This window comes from Urocampus carinirostris, chromosome 16, assembly GCF_059441175.1.
Source record: "Urocampus carinirostris isolate Australia breed hairy pipefish chromosome 16, RoL_Ucar_1.0, whole genome shotgun sequence".
NCBI lineage: Eukaryota > Metazoa > Chordata > Actinopteri > Syngnathiformes > Syngnathidae > Urocampus > Urocampus carinirostris.
This window is the reverse complement of record NC_142364.1, coordinates 21,327,676-21,342,230: the sequence shown is the minus strand read 5'-3', so window position 1 is coordinate 21,342,230 and position 14,555 is coordinate 21,327,676. Positions and strand designations below refer to the sequence as shown.

The following is a 14,555-nucleotide window of genomic DNA, read 5'->3' as shown; positions in this document are numbered from 1 at the left end:
CGACTGGCCCGCGGAGTGAGTGGAGGCCATCTTCAGTTAACAATTGGTCCTTGTGCACTTGGAGCAACACCCCTTTAACCTCCCCCCATTGAGAAGTTTGTGCCTGAAACTGCCTAGTTTGGTTGACGATTGCAATGCTTGGAGGTCAAAACACCAGAGGCATTTTTTGTTCACTTTTTAGAAAATCAATAATCAATTTTCAATCCCCGCCTGGCTCGTTTTCTCTACCATTGATTGTTTATTTGCCCTCCCACGGTCAACGCCCTAGTTATTAAAAGTAATGACTAACCTATATTTAGAACTAGCTTCCATGGTCTTCTGGGGGTCACAAAAGACAATGCCTTATTTGCTCTTTATTATCTAATACCAGAAGACTAACATACTCCATAGGAAAAACATAACAACTTCAAATTTGATTTAGATTCAGATTCAGATTCAGATTTACTTTATTGTCATTCGTGTACACGTGTATACAGAACGAAATGTCGATACATCTGACCCGCACAGTTTCTTTGAACGTCAGCCGGGATAAATAAGATTAACCATGTCTTCATCAGAATTTTAGCGCAGCAGTTCGTCATCTCGCGGTTCGATGCCACTTCCAGTTGTTAAATGGTCCAGTTTATTGTCCAGAGAGCGAACGTTGGAGAGGAAAATGGATGGGAGAGGCGTTTTGCGGGGTTTAGCCTTTAGCCTAGCTGTTAGCCCGGCCCGACAACCTCGCTTCTTCGTCCGGCGGTCACGCCGCTGTCTTGCCACTCTGCTGCGCTGCTTTGTAGGCCGCTGGGTCTTGTTGACATAGCAGTCCGTGGCTAATAAACACTCCCGAGTGGTCGTAGCACCGTGCGCTTGATGTCTGGATGATCGCATATCCAGCAAAAAAAAACTGCGATCGTATCTTAATCTGCAGTTCGAGCCGACTTTGTGCGCCGTCAAAACTGAGTCGAAGACTGAATCTTATGGCCGACGTGTAAAAAACTGAAATTTAACACGTTTTTAAAGAATCTTCCAACATAACAGAAGTAGTTATTGGGTCATTTTTTAACCACCTGAACAAACAGCTGACATTCCATTTTATTCAACTTCAAGTGAAAAAATGTTGTTCTTTATTGACAAATCTGAAAACATATCTGTAAGCAAGTAGTCAAAACCTTGATTTTGTGCATTTAAGTGAAAATTGTCTGTAAATGGAAAAATAGTATAGCACAATTGCTCTGGTTTGTTTCAATACTAATAAAAGATCTAGGGCGATCAAAACTATCGTAGTCTCAAATGATTGTTTATTAATCAGTGTTGCATTGCATGTGCCCCAAAATTCATATTTTGTCTGCAAACATAAAATGGTCAAAAGGTGGTCAAAATATAATGATAGCAATTTAGAACCTGAAAACCCAAATATTTGTCTTCCATGGAAAAAAAGTCAAACTTTAAAAAAGGGCATTTGCCAATCGACATTGTTTTCAAAAAATTGTATAACTTTGTAACATATCCCCAGATACAAACTTTTCCTATCACTCTCCCCCCTTTTGGGCTTGGGATTTTGGGCTAAATCTGGTCTGGTCCATATACGCCTCCAAAAATATGTATAAATATGATTTGTTTCTAGATATATCAATGGGGTAAAAAAATTGTCATACATGTTCATGTAGTTATCTCAGGTCCACATTTAATGAAGAAAAAAAAGTATTTTCAATTCCCAAGAAAATATGTATTTTACCTTTTATTTTCCAACCAAATACATATCTTTTGAACAGAACTGTGACATATATCCTTCATCTTTTTGAGCAGTTATTAATCAGTGGTTAGGTACTAGACAGTTTGTTGGGTTTGTGCTACACATAATTTACTCCACGGCTCCAGTGCTTCAATGTCTAGTGTTCAAATGACCGTTTCTATTTTTGAAATTGACATTTTCTACACATTGTTTAACAGTGTATATTGCAAAGTCAGTTCCACTGGGAACATATTACCAGCCCAAAAACATTTTACACTGGGTCATAGGGGCGCCACTTCTTCTCGTGTGTCTTGGTCAAGTACTGCCAGGTGGCGCCCATCCCTGTCCAGGCCGATTTTTTTTTCATTTTTATTTTTTTTAATTTTTTGGTAGGGGTTTGCTCCTTCATATGAAAGCGATCAACACTGTATACTGAGCTAAGTGAGTCTTTACAAAACATCGCCACCTGATGACCTGTAATCTCTACGTTTGCCTTGCCGACGCCCGTGTTTGGTGGAGGTATCTTTTGAGGATGTTGTGGAAAAACAAGAATAACTCGCTCGTGTCCGGATCACTTTACCCTCTCTTTGTGCGATGACCTACCCTTTGTGTGTTTGTCACAATATCATTTGTTGATGTGACGTGTTGAGAAAAACAGAATTTTTCCACCACTATGTGAAATCTGAGATTCTGCTAGCTAGCTTGCAGCTTTAACACACAAAGCTCAAGTTATGCGGCAAACTTTCCCAGTGCATGACTTGATAAAGAAAGTGGAAGTACTAATATTATTGCTCAATGCTATCACATTTTAACTTGATTTAATCATGTCTCTGGCTGTGTCACACTGTTGTAAAACTTAAAGACTGAAACATGCAGCCATTGCACGGTACACTTGGCCAGAACCGTGCATGTGGCACATGCGGGATTGAGAACAGATTTAGGGATTTAATTTAATATTTTACCTAATCTTTTAAGTCCTTCCACACACTCATATTTTCAGTCAAAGAACCAATTTGAGGTCAACACTTACATATTGATAATTACATTGCTCAAAGCAAAACGGAATATTCAGAAATTAGTTTTAAAATTTTGACCATGCTTTTATTTCCTGAAATTATTTGTTACATGTTCAATTAAGATTTACTCTGACATTTGTGTTTTTGTATTGGATGAGGAATCCTAAAGTTCAAATGATGTCTTATACAGTAAGAAAGTGACAACTGTTTTCTTAATGTGAATAATTTCTTTAAAACACACAAAAAAAATACAAGAAGTTCATTAGGTGTTAAAATGGACACACTGCAAAAGTAGCTAAATTCAGACTCATATTTTTAGTATATGTACATAGACATATACTTTATTTACCAGAACACGGGTCATTATGGTTTAAATAGGCAATATAAATAATAAAATAAAAGCTCACACAGGGTGACTGTTAATATTTGTTTGGAATTTTGTGTGTGGATCTTTCATTCAGTTCCTTGTTTTGAACCTTACTTTAAATGAGAACATAAACCTACCAAACTGTATAATTAAGTGCAATAACCATCACAATTACCATGTTAAAATTGTATTTCAACATTATCAGCTACACCATCTTCCGCAAGTGTACGTGATAAGCAACACAAAGTGACATGAGACTGAATCATGTCACATTTCAGTAAGGGGGAAGTGGTTTTAGTGCATTCTTCCCTTTTTTGGTCATGGCTGCGTGAGAAATTTAGGCTTGAAGATCGTCAACTCCTTCCTCATCTCTTCTTATTCTTGCCGTATATTTGGACTTGGACTTTTTGTGTGACTCTTCTTGTTTTTTTTGCAGAGGAAACTTGACTGTTCCGAAGTTGTCTGAGACCAACATGGGGTATGGTGTGCTCGGTGTGTTCCTGGGACTGCTCCTGGAGGTGTCCACCCATGGACCCCACGCTGTGCCCCGAACCTCCTGGAGACACCAAGGTAGTGGCCTAGTTTGAAATGTCTCATCGATACAACATCCAAGATCATATTATATATATTTTTTAACACATATAATAATTTTTTACAATACATTGTTTTAATAACTAGGAACAGAGTCGTGTAATATACACTGGCAAGCAGTCTTCTTGCATAACAATGCTCCATGTCACACAGCAAAACAGGTAAAGAATTTCCTTGAAGGTGAATACATTGAATTAATGGCACGGCCTGCCCAGAGTCCTTGTCTCAACCCAATAGAGAACATTCTGGAAAATCCTTGGTGACAAGGTTATGGTCAAGAAAACCAATCGCTAAACCCTGGAAGAGGCTAGAAGAATGCACCAAAATCGCAGTGAGAGCAGTGTGAGAGACCAGTGCTATCTTGTGGCCGCAGATGTACTGAAGTCATTCAAAGCAGACGCCTGTACACTTCTTACGAATTGCTGACGGTTGTAAAAAAAAAAAAAAATCAATGCCAAAGTCATTGATGTACTCTAATTTGGATCAGTTGGTTCTCAAATTTCGGTCATTGCAATTTCTGAATTTTAATTTTTTTTTTTTTTTTGTAAAATGCCTTTAGTCATTTTGTGAAGTGTAGTAGTACCATGATATGGACACAATAAAATGGCATTTAACCGTGGAACAGTGAAGATAGTATTATTGCAGAATTATTCAATTTCATTTCAATTTAATAGTGAACCTAATTGAACCTACTGCAAAGCTATCAAATATATTTTTTTATAATCAGATAAAGTAATATTTTTAATGGCTTTGTTGGTAATCTTTCATTTACAACAGGCACAAAGAGGGCATTTTTTTATATAAAAATCCCCACATTAAAAATCCCGCATTAAATAAAAGAAGCAGATATTATTCAAGCACCATCAGTCGCCAATATTTTAGCAAAAAAATCACTACCAGGAAAAAATATAAAAGTATTTTTTTACAATTCGCAAAACTATGGTACAATAAAGTGCACTGGAGAAGTAAGACACAGTGAAAACAAATACGCAACGATTCCTGGTGTATGATACAATAATCAGGGTTCGTACGGGTGCTTGAAACCCTTAAAAACGCTTGAATTTTAAAGTTGTGTTTTTAAGGTTTGAAAAGTGCTTGAATTATGGGTTAAGTGCTTGTAAATGCTTGAAATTGTTACCATGTTTCCTGGTAGTCTGACTTGATAGACCACGCATTAATCAAGTCTGCTTAAAACTGATGCAGACGCACCTCTTCTAGTGGATTCCCATTGTATTTTTTCTTCGCTTGTGACAGCATCTGATATTAGTTTGTATGACGTTGTACTGAGAAGCATTAGAAGCAAGAGACCAACATGTTGGATAATGGAGAAATTTGAAAATTGGCTTTGAAAATGTTATAAAAAGTGGTTGAATCTGGCCGTAAAAAAACAGTGTACCAACCCTGAATAATGAATTAAGACTATCTCAGGGGCAAAGGAAAACCTTTTCGGGGGCTGGACATGGCCCCTGGGCATTGACATTGACATATTGGAATGTGATGTAGATGTATAGTGTTGATGTTTTAATGTTCTCTGATTTAAGAGTTTTAAAAAATCCAACTGAAAAAAATTACGTTGTTTATGGGCTCAACCTCCATCTAATCCTTTTAACCCAACATTAGCATAATTCTGGAGAATGCTGGCTCCATCTGAAGTTAAACAAGTTTTCCAGACCGTATGATTGTACATATGCGTGCGACACGAGTCGTTTTTTCATGAACCAGTAATGCCTGGTTGTTTTTCTTCAGCCACATTGCCTATAAAAAACACAATGAAAAGCATTTGGAGTGTTAAGCAGCGGCATAGTAAGCAGGGGAGCCTTCCCGGTGTCTGCCCTACATCATGTTTTAATTGAAGGTTCCGCATCCTGATGACTGTTTATCTCGTCTGGACCCGATGTTGGCAGTAAGACCACGACGACGCTCTGGCACTGACAAAGAAAAGCCGCAAGCTTGATCTTTTCCTCTTTGTGATATATTGGTCAGACAGCCCCTTTTTGTGTTTCCTGCTCACATAAAAACTATTTTTATGTTGTCTGAGAAATGTGTCTAAAGAGAAAAGTGCACAGTCCCTGACAAGCAAAGGGCAAAAGGTGGTAGTCTGCTATATCAGCATTGAATATTATAGACTACATGGCCATATTTTACGGTTTAGCTTCGACACAAGCAATCTGCTATTTTGTGATTACAAGAAAGGAAAAAAATCCCTGTGCTCAGATTTGAAGCTGATGGAGTTCTCAGAGCCGGGCATCTTCAACTACTCCACGCTGCTGCTTAGCAACGAGCGGGATGCGCTTTATGTGGGTGCCAGGGAGGCCATCTTTGAGCTGAGCAAGAAGAATGTGACCATCCGAAACAACAAGGTATAAAGGAAATATATGGGGCAGCATCAATCTGTAACGCCATCTTTATCTGACAGGCCATTGTTGTCACAATGTGATAACTTTTACAATAATGATAACTCATCACAGACAAGCATTTAAGAAGTGTACAATTATGTAAAAATCAGTCTATGGCATTTAATACAGTTTACCTGAACTATAATTCCTTCTAGAGTAGAAATCATACCTTGACAAAAATGAATAGTTAGGTACAAAAAAATTCTTCAGTATAAATCACATGTGCATTATATGTGCTTTTAAGGAGTTCAGTGGCATGTACCCCTCTGAACTCCCCACCCACGATATCCGACTTCCCTCCCATCAAGGCCATCCATCCATTGTATGAAGTCAGCCTACTACAAAATGTAATTAGAGAATGCCCTCTTGTGGCTTGTTGTGAAATTTGAAAACAAGTTAAAAAGCACCCTGGTTGTACCATATCATTTGTCCAAAGTAAAAAACGCTCTCCGTAAAAAAACGTCAAATGACCTCCAAACCTGATAGAAATAGGTTTGACTTATAGTCCAGAAAATACGATAAGCACAATGAAATCGAAAAACATTGATCAAATCCAAAAGTCATCTATTTTCTGTCAAGCCACTAACTGATTCAACACACTGAATGTTGGTGTTTTTTAGGTTCTGTGGCAAGTTGGTGAGACCCCAATTGCAATGTGCATGCTCAAAGGAAAATCGAAAGAGGTGAGCGCATAAATTCGGCTACACTAGGTATGATTTTTGTGTCCCCCATATGAGAATTTGTATGTATTTTTTTTAAACACGACAAATAAATTGATGCTAATTCAGGGGGAGGAATTAATAACCTGTATTCGTATATAATGTGCACATTTTAAGAACTCAAAGTTTTGAGGACAAGGTTTTACGGTAATATATTACAATATTTGTGCTACGATTGAGCAGTCGAAAAATATTGTTGACCATGATCACAATACATTGAATGCAGCGATAATGGAACCCGGGCAGTGACGTGAGAGCGCTGAATCTGACCCAGACCACCATTTATATAGATGACATAAGAAAAGGCATTCAATTTGATCTCCTCTCACAATTTTTTCGACTGTACCAGTATTCAGTGTTAGAAAATGGAGAAAACAGAAAGTTGTTCTTAAAGAAAACTCCAAAAACACGTCAAGGGGAACAACTCTTTGGTGTCTGTGCTGATGAATCGGACTTTGAAAGATATTAAATAAATACATTGTTTTTGACTGAGGCTCCATTTTTACCAACACAAACAACAAATTGTTTGCACTCCCAAAAAAAAGATTTATGATACAATTATACATAAACGAGTGCCCAAAGGGAGTAGCCTGATTTTATGATTTTATGTTTTTATGTTGGTTAATTTGATGTTGGTGCTGTGTTCCTAGTTTACGTTGTCAATGAATTATTTTAATCCAGGCTGCATGTATTCAACAACTTTTGTCACGTACAATGCTTTTTTTGAGCTTAGAAAAAGGGCAACCAAATTTTATACTGCTTTTTAATGAAAAAAAAATTGCTTGTTATACACAAGTTCGCGGTATAGTATACACGTATAAATACACTTATTTACAGTGGGACTATTGATGCTGTACTCATAAATTGAATCTAAGAATGAATGAGCGATTAAATATTATAAGAGATTCAATATGTAGTGTATATTAAGTCAAGTCATATTTATTTGTATAGCCCTAATCACAAGAAGTCTCAAAGGGCTGTACAGACTATAGACTATCGTTACTAGTAAATTTGATATACAGACGCTCCCCTACTTACGACCATTCGACTTACGAAAAATGGTAGATACGAATATTTTGTTCGGGATGTTGAAAAATATCTGGACATTGCTGTAAGTTAGATTTAGTATTGTGTGCACCTTTTTCCGAGTAGAGGACAGTACTGTAGTGCTTCTTTCCGCCGCGTGGTGCTGTGAGAGGTCACCCAGCATCCACTCCGAAGAAGAAATCCGGCTTCTACTTCTTAGTTCGTGTGTAAACATACTTTACTGTATCTCTAGCACGCTAAGAATTTTGACGTTTTTATTGCTTAATATCTCGTGCATCCATTCAATATGGTTGGTGTAAAGTGTAAAGAAGAGGCGAGCCCTTTCTTTTCAAATGAAAGTGGAAAAAGAAAGCTTGATGCGGTTGAGAAAATGGTTGGATCGCTTTTTTTACGGCCACTTTCTACCACGGAGGAGAAAGTAGCCTAACTCTAAAAGTGCATCTTCCAAAAGTAAGTTAAACCCAACTTTATTTATCTTGAGAGCATATTACTTTATGAAATGTTTGGGTTTTTAGTATAAAACAATGCAGGTTACTTATACAAGCCTTAAACACACTTATATTAATCTTAAACATACAAAATATAGCACTAAGTTAACTTACGAACAAATTCAACTTACGAACGATCGTTCCACGTCGTTCCTGACGTGAATGGTAAGTAGAGGAGCGTCTGTATAACTGACATGATGTTTTTAGTCGTTGACTTGACTTCAAATAATTACAACATGGTAATATCATAGCAACTACATGGTAATAACATAAGTTGTTGATTTAGAAATGTATATCAGAATGGTGGTCCTTAGCTACAATTAGTAACAAAAAGTAGCTCTCTCTTTCAAAAAGGTTGTTATTATATTATACTATACTTTCTTATACAATTTTAATCTGATGGTGTGTGTTTAAATCCAGAGCGACTGCCTCAACTACATCCGGGTGCTGCAAGTGGTTGATGACCAGCGGCTCTATGTCTGTGGGACGAATGCTTTTCAGCCACAGTGTGATTATTTGGTGAGTGTTTTGCCACCTTTTTCCTAACCTTTTCCCTTTAGAAGTCGCACGTTAGCCAGCTAACCCAAATTCAGGTGGACTTTTTCAAACAGGAAGACTTTTCCAAATGCTATTTTATTTAATATTGGAGGTATATGTATGTTTTAAATCCTGATACAGCGTGTTCATTTACATTTTTGACAGACCCTGTCTGACTTTTCGTTAGAAGGTCGAGCAGAAGACGGCAGGGGCAAGTGCTCCTATGATCCCTCACAAAGCTTTACCACCGTCATGGTTGGTGAGTTGAGGAGACGAAAAAAAATCATAATTGATAACTAATCAATAGAAATGAAAGAGCCATAATAAAATGTCATTTTAAAATAAATATATATTTTTTTTTACGTCAGATGGAGAACTGTACTCTGGGACTGCTTACAATTTCTTGGGTAGCGAGCCCATTATTTCGAGATACTCTCCATCAATGTACCTGCTGAGGACAGAATATTCCACATCTTGGCTCAATGGTGAGTTCCCTAAAAACAGTGAATGGTAAATGGAAAACGGAATAACTTGTAGAGGGTTTTCTACATCTTTGGTGGGACCTCTAATGATGATCTGTAATGTTTTCATTGTTTTATTTTTTACAAAATCAAACCAGTTTATGTTCTCAGGCATTTAAAATGAGCCACATTGATTTTACATGCCTTTAAACGAGCTAAAGATTTCACTTTATATACTCTGCAAAAAATAATCCTTACCCTATTGTGAGATAAATAATTTGAGTTTAAATTTATTATAGTCTTAAATATATTTTCATTATTTCGTTTTTTATTGCTCTTTGTTTACATAGAAACAGAATTTCTTTTACCTTTTTTTCCTAGTACAGTTGGAAAAATAAAATGAGGAAAATGATGTAATATGAGTAATAGAAGATCATTTTGATTATTTTAAGTATTATGTTTTCTATCGGGAAGCACGGCGGCGCAGTTCGGAGGTCATGAGATCGAAACTCTTGTGTAGAGTTTGCATGTTCTCCCTGTGCTTTCATGGGTTTCCTCCAGGCACTCCGGTTTCCTCCCACACTCCCCAAAAACATACATGTCAGGTTATTTGGCCGGTCCAATTTGTCCCTAGTTGTGAATGAGCGAGTGAATTGTCTGTCCCTGTGTGCCCTGTGACTGCTGGCAACCAGTTTGGGGTGTCCCCTGCCCACAGCCCGAAGATAGCTGGGATGAGCTCCAGCACCCACGCGACCCTACTGAGGATAAACGGTGCAGATAATGGATGGATGGATGTTTTCTATCTTAGTAAAAAAAATGATAATTTTTGAAGTCAAATCATGTTTATTTCTATAGCCCTTAATCATAAAGGGCTGCACAGATCAAAGAATATTGCAAACTACAGATTATTATGACACAAAATATGTCTGCAATATCAGTTAACCATATTCATTTCAATCATTTGGGTTTTTTGCCTAATTATAATAATCATCTGACAAAAGAGGAACAATAATCCTTAAAATTAAGTGCTCAATGACATATTTTTCTTAATATTTCTATTTTTCTAAACCTATTTAATACTCAATCCGACATCGTTTAAAATGTAATGTATTTTTTTTCTTATTTCCTTATATTAATTTTTAGATTATTTTAATACTACTGTATATTTTTAACTAATTTTGCTAGTAAAATGAGATCAAGATTGCGCAATTTGAGCAAAATTATCTGCCTCTGATTGATTGCAGTGTGCAATAACATTTGAGTGTTCTTACATTATTGAGGCTGCACAATTGTCTGTTGTGTTCGGACACCAGATTAAAAAAGTAACGAATGACATTTTTTCCACCAGCACAATAATTTCAATAATACCTTCTCTGATGTTTTCCGCAGAACCCAGTTTTGTTTTTGCTGACGTGATCAGGGAAGGGGAGAATCCCGCAGACGGGGAAGACGACAAAATCTACTTTTTTTTCACTGAGGTGTCTGTGGAGTACGAATTCTTTGGCAATCTTCTCATTCCTAGGGTGGCTCGCGTTTGTAAGGTGGGTACTCCTTTCTTTCATCACAGCATTCTTTGAACCACCCCCGTTATATTTTTCATCCTTGAGCTCAGGATTGTGGGTCTTTTCTGACACAGGGCGACCAGGGAGGTCAGAGGACATTGCAGAAGAAGTGGACATCCTTTCTGAAAGCCAAGTTGGTGTGCTCCATGCCTGAACTCAACTTTGTCTTCAATGTGGTGCATGATGTCTTCATACTGAAGGGTGCCCACTTATGGGACACAGTCATCTACGGGGTCTTTACATCTCAGTGGTCGGTCAAACTAGTTCACAACTCTTTCATATCTGTGCTTTTATTTTTTGGCTCTATGTAAGTTGGATGAATCTAATATTGTTATTAAACTTTGTTTTGATCTTGTCTCCAAAGGGGAAATGTTGGTCTGTCAGCAGTATGCGCATACAACATGTCCACCGTGGATGAGGTTTTCTCCAAGGGCAAGTACATGCAAAAGGCCACTGTGGAGCAGTCCCACACTAAGTGGGTTCGCTACAATGGCATGACTCCTTCACCACGCCCAGGAGCAGTAAGTAGCTCTTTTTTTTTTTTTTTTTTTAAGACAAATTGAATTTTGTTTGCCTAATTTAGCATCTTTTTCAGGGACAGGGCAGGTTTTATTGCAAGTAAAAGAGTGGTTTGCCCACTTATTATCCATTTGTGTTCAAAGCAATTGCGGTTTTCATTGCAAGTCAACCAGGGGTGAAGCCTAAAGGGCGCTTTCAGAGCTTATACTGTTGGAAAACAAGACATCTTGCAATTCTAATATAAGAATTTTCAATATTGAGATTTATCATGTAAGGATGCTCCCCTACTTACGAACATTCGAGTTACGAAAAACATAGATACGAACATTTTTTTCGGGATGTTGAAAAATATCACCTTTTTCCGATTGCAAGACAGTACTGTAGTGCTTCTTTCTGCCGCTACCGGCGTGTGGCGCTGTGAGCTCACCCAGCATCCACTGGCTTCCTCTTCCTGTCACAGCCCCAGTTTGTGCGTAAACATACTGTACTGTATCTCCAGTGCGCTAAGAACTTTGACATTTTTATAGTTTAATATCTCGAGTATCCATTCAATATGGTTAATGTTAAGTGTAAAGAAGAGGCGAGCCGTTTCATTTGGATTGAAAGTGGAATAAGAAAGCTTAATGCGGATGAGAAAATTGTTGGATCACTTTTTTCCGGCTACTTTTACCGCTGAAGAGGAAGTAGCCCAACTTTTAAAGCCCATCTTTCACGAGTAAGTTAAACTTCACTTTGTTGAAATTTATAGAGCATATTTTTTATTAAATGTTTATTTTTCAGTACAAAACAATACAGGTTACTTATATAGCCTTAAATATACTTATACAAACCTTATACAGACTTATTTAAACCTTATACCTACTTATATAAAACTTAAACATACTTATATAAACCTTAAACATACATTCCATACAATATATAGCACTGAAGCATCTTACGGACAAATTCAACGTACTAACAATCATTCGTAAGTAGGGGGAGCGTCTGTACTGAATGTTTTTCGTAATGGAGAGGTGGATAGAAGAAGAATAGAATAGAATAGAATATACTTTTATTGTCATTCTTTGTAACAATGCACACAGAACGAAATGTCGATACACCTGACCCGTAAAGTTAAACTGTAGCGAGCCGATGCAGCCGCAGCCAAACAGGGCGCAGCCATTTTAGTCATTAGGTGACCAAACCCCCCAATTCCAACCCTTAATGCTGAGCGCCAAGCAGGGAGGCAATACCTTATGTAGATAAAACATGTTCTCTTTTTCATTGGGTAAGAAGCCAACTCTTGCACTCTTTGCACTATTGTATAATACTATACGTAGCCATAATTATTTAGTATATTATTAGTACTTCAATACTCCAACTCAATACAACATTTTATTTATATCTGTACATTCAAGGAAACTGTGCGGGTCAGATGTATCGACATTTCGTTCTGTATACACGTGTACTAGAAGGACAATAAAATATATCTGAATCTGAAACGTGTACATTAATACGATTTGTTGAAAGACAATGTAAAAGTTCATGAGAGGAGAGTGCACTGAACCAATTATGACAGATCAGGCATCTGGATATGTTTTTAAATCGGTGAAAATATTGAAATCTTATTTACCTTGAGTTTAGTCCCAGGGTCAGTAATGAGCGGCTCTGAAGCCGCAGGTAGTTCTTTGGCTTCCTGGTAATGTTTAATAATAGAAAATTATTTGGTTTCTTAACGTTTTCGATGAATATCTAGTATGTGTATATATATATATCTCATCTCATCTCATTAGCTGTACCGCTTATCCTTTTTAGGGTCGCGGGGGGGCTGGAGTCCATCCCAGCCATCTCCGGGCAGTGGGCAGGGGACATATATGTATATATATACTGCATGTATGTTTTGCCTTCCTTAAAAGGCCTGAAAAAGTTTTTTGTGGCTCCAATTATTTTTTATATTTTTCTTATTTTTTTGGGGGGGGGGTCCAAAATGGCTCTTTCAACATTTTGTGTTTTCAACCCCTAGTGTAGTAATTTGAAATTGTCTCATTAAAATTGCCCTGTCTACACCTAAAACCTGTTGCAGGGACTATATTTACATTCGATAAATCCGACTTAATTTCCCATACCAGTGCATCAACAGCCGCATGAGACAACAGAACCTCACTAGCTCGCTGCACCTTCCCGACAAGACATTGCAGTTCGTCAAGGACCACCCACTATTGGAGGACCCCGTTCTGCCCATCGGTAACAGGCCACGCCTAATAACCAAGGACACAAACTACACGCAGGTCGTGGTGGAGCGAGTCCGCGCCCTGGACGGGACCATCTTGGATGTCATTTTTACTGGAACTGGTAACAGATCTGAAACTTTCTCTTAATCTGTGGTACGTTTTTTGTGTGAGCCAGGATTGCTAATTTGTATGCTGGAATTTTAGATAAGGGAGTTCTACACAAGTCTGTTGTCCTTGGAGGAGAGGTCCACATGGTTGAAGAAATCCAGCTGCTAAAGAACTCAGAGCCCATTAAGAACTTGGTGCTGTCTTCCAAGGTTAGCATATTGTCGTACAAGAAACACTTTCTAAAGCGAACCATGCCGTCTTCTTATTCAGGGGGTATGTCATCAGGAGACACTGCGTCAGTTACCATATTTACGCACATTATACCCAACTGACCATTGCAGTGTCCCCTGATGTCACAAATTCTGTAGATACCCTTTTAAAACACATTTTAGATATTAAGTCATGGATGGCAGAGAATTTCCTACAGCTCAACGTGGACAAAACAGCATTTTGTTTTTACTCAATAAAAATGTGACTACCCGCCCACAGACGCAATCCCTGTACGCCGGTTCAGACTCAGCTGTTGTTCAATCTCCTACGGCGTTCTGCGGCAATTACAAGTCTTGTGATGACTGCATACTGGCCCGGGACCCGTACTGTGCTTGGGAGCCTAACGATGCGCTCTGCGTTAAAATCTCAGACATGCCCAGTCAGCATCTTAGGTAATGCAACCAAGACTTCGATCTTTTACTGTGTTTTTTTGATTAATGGAATTAAAAAAGAAAATATTTTACCTTGCAGGAGGCTAATTCAAAACCTTAGTGGTGATGCAGACAAATGTCCTAAAGGTAAGTCGATCATGGATGATGCACTATTTTTT

At 37.9% G+C, this 14,555-nt stretch overlaps 1 protein-coding gene across 7 annotated transcripts in view; it reads left to right on the top strand.

The window, feature by feature from the left end:
- Window positions 1–14,555, top strand: part of sema4d (sema domain, immunoglobulin domain (Ig), transmembrane domain (TM) and short cytoplasmic domain, (semaphorin) 4D) — a 62,210-nt gene that overhangs the window by 32,660 nt on the left and 14,995 nt on the right. For all 7 annotated transcript variants that reach the window (XR_015847122.1, XM_088320202.1, XM_088320201.1 and 4 more), the window contains 13 exons: window positions 3,534–3,667; window positions 5,903–6,048; window positions 6,705–6,767; window positions 8,759–8,857; window positions 9,041–9,134; window positions 9,244–9,360; window positions 10,726–10,877; window positions 10,973–11,148; window positions 11,263–11,419; window positions 13,526–13,748; window positions 13,832–13,944; window positions 14,225–14,397; window positions 14,477–14,523. Coding sequence is in view for 6 of the 7 variants with exons in the window: in XM_088320202.1 (XP_088176328.1) it covers window positions 3,534–3,667; window positions 5,903–6,048; window positions 6,705–6,767; window positions 8,759–8,857; window positions 9,041–9,134; window positions 9,244–9,360; window positions 10,726–10,877; window positions 10,973–11,148; window positions 11,263–11,419; window positions 13,526–13,748; window positions 13,832–13,944; window positions 14,225–14,397; window positions 14,477–14,523 (1,694 nt within the window). In the remaining variant the exon portion in view is untranslated. The remainder of the gene's footprint in view (window positions 1–3,533; window positions 3,668–5,902; window positions 6,049–6,704; window positions 6,768–8,758; window positions 8,858–9,040; window positions 9,135–9,243; window positions 9,361–10,725; window positions 10,878–10,972; window positions 11,149–11,262; window positions 11,420–13,525; window positions 13,749–13,831; window positions 13,945–14,224; window positions 14,398–14,476; window positions 14,524–14,555) is intronic.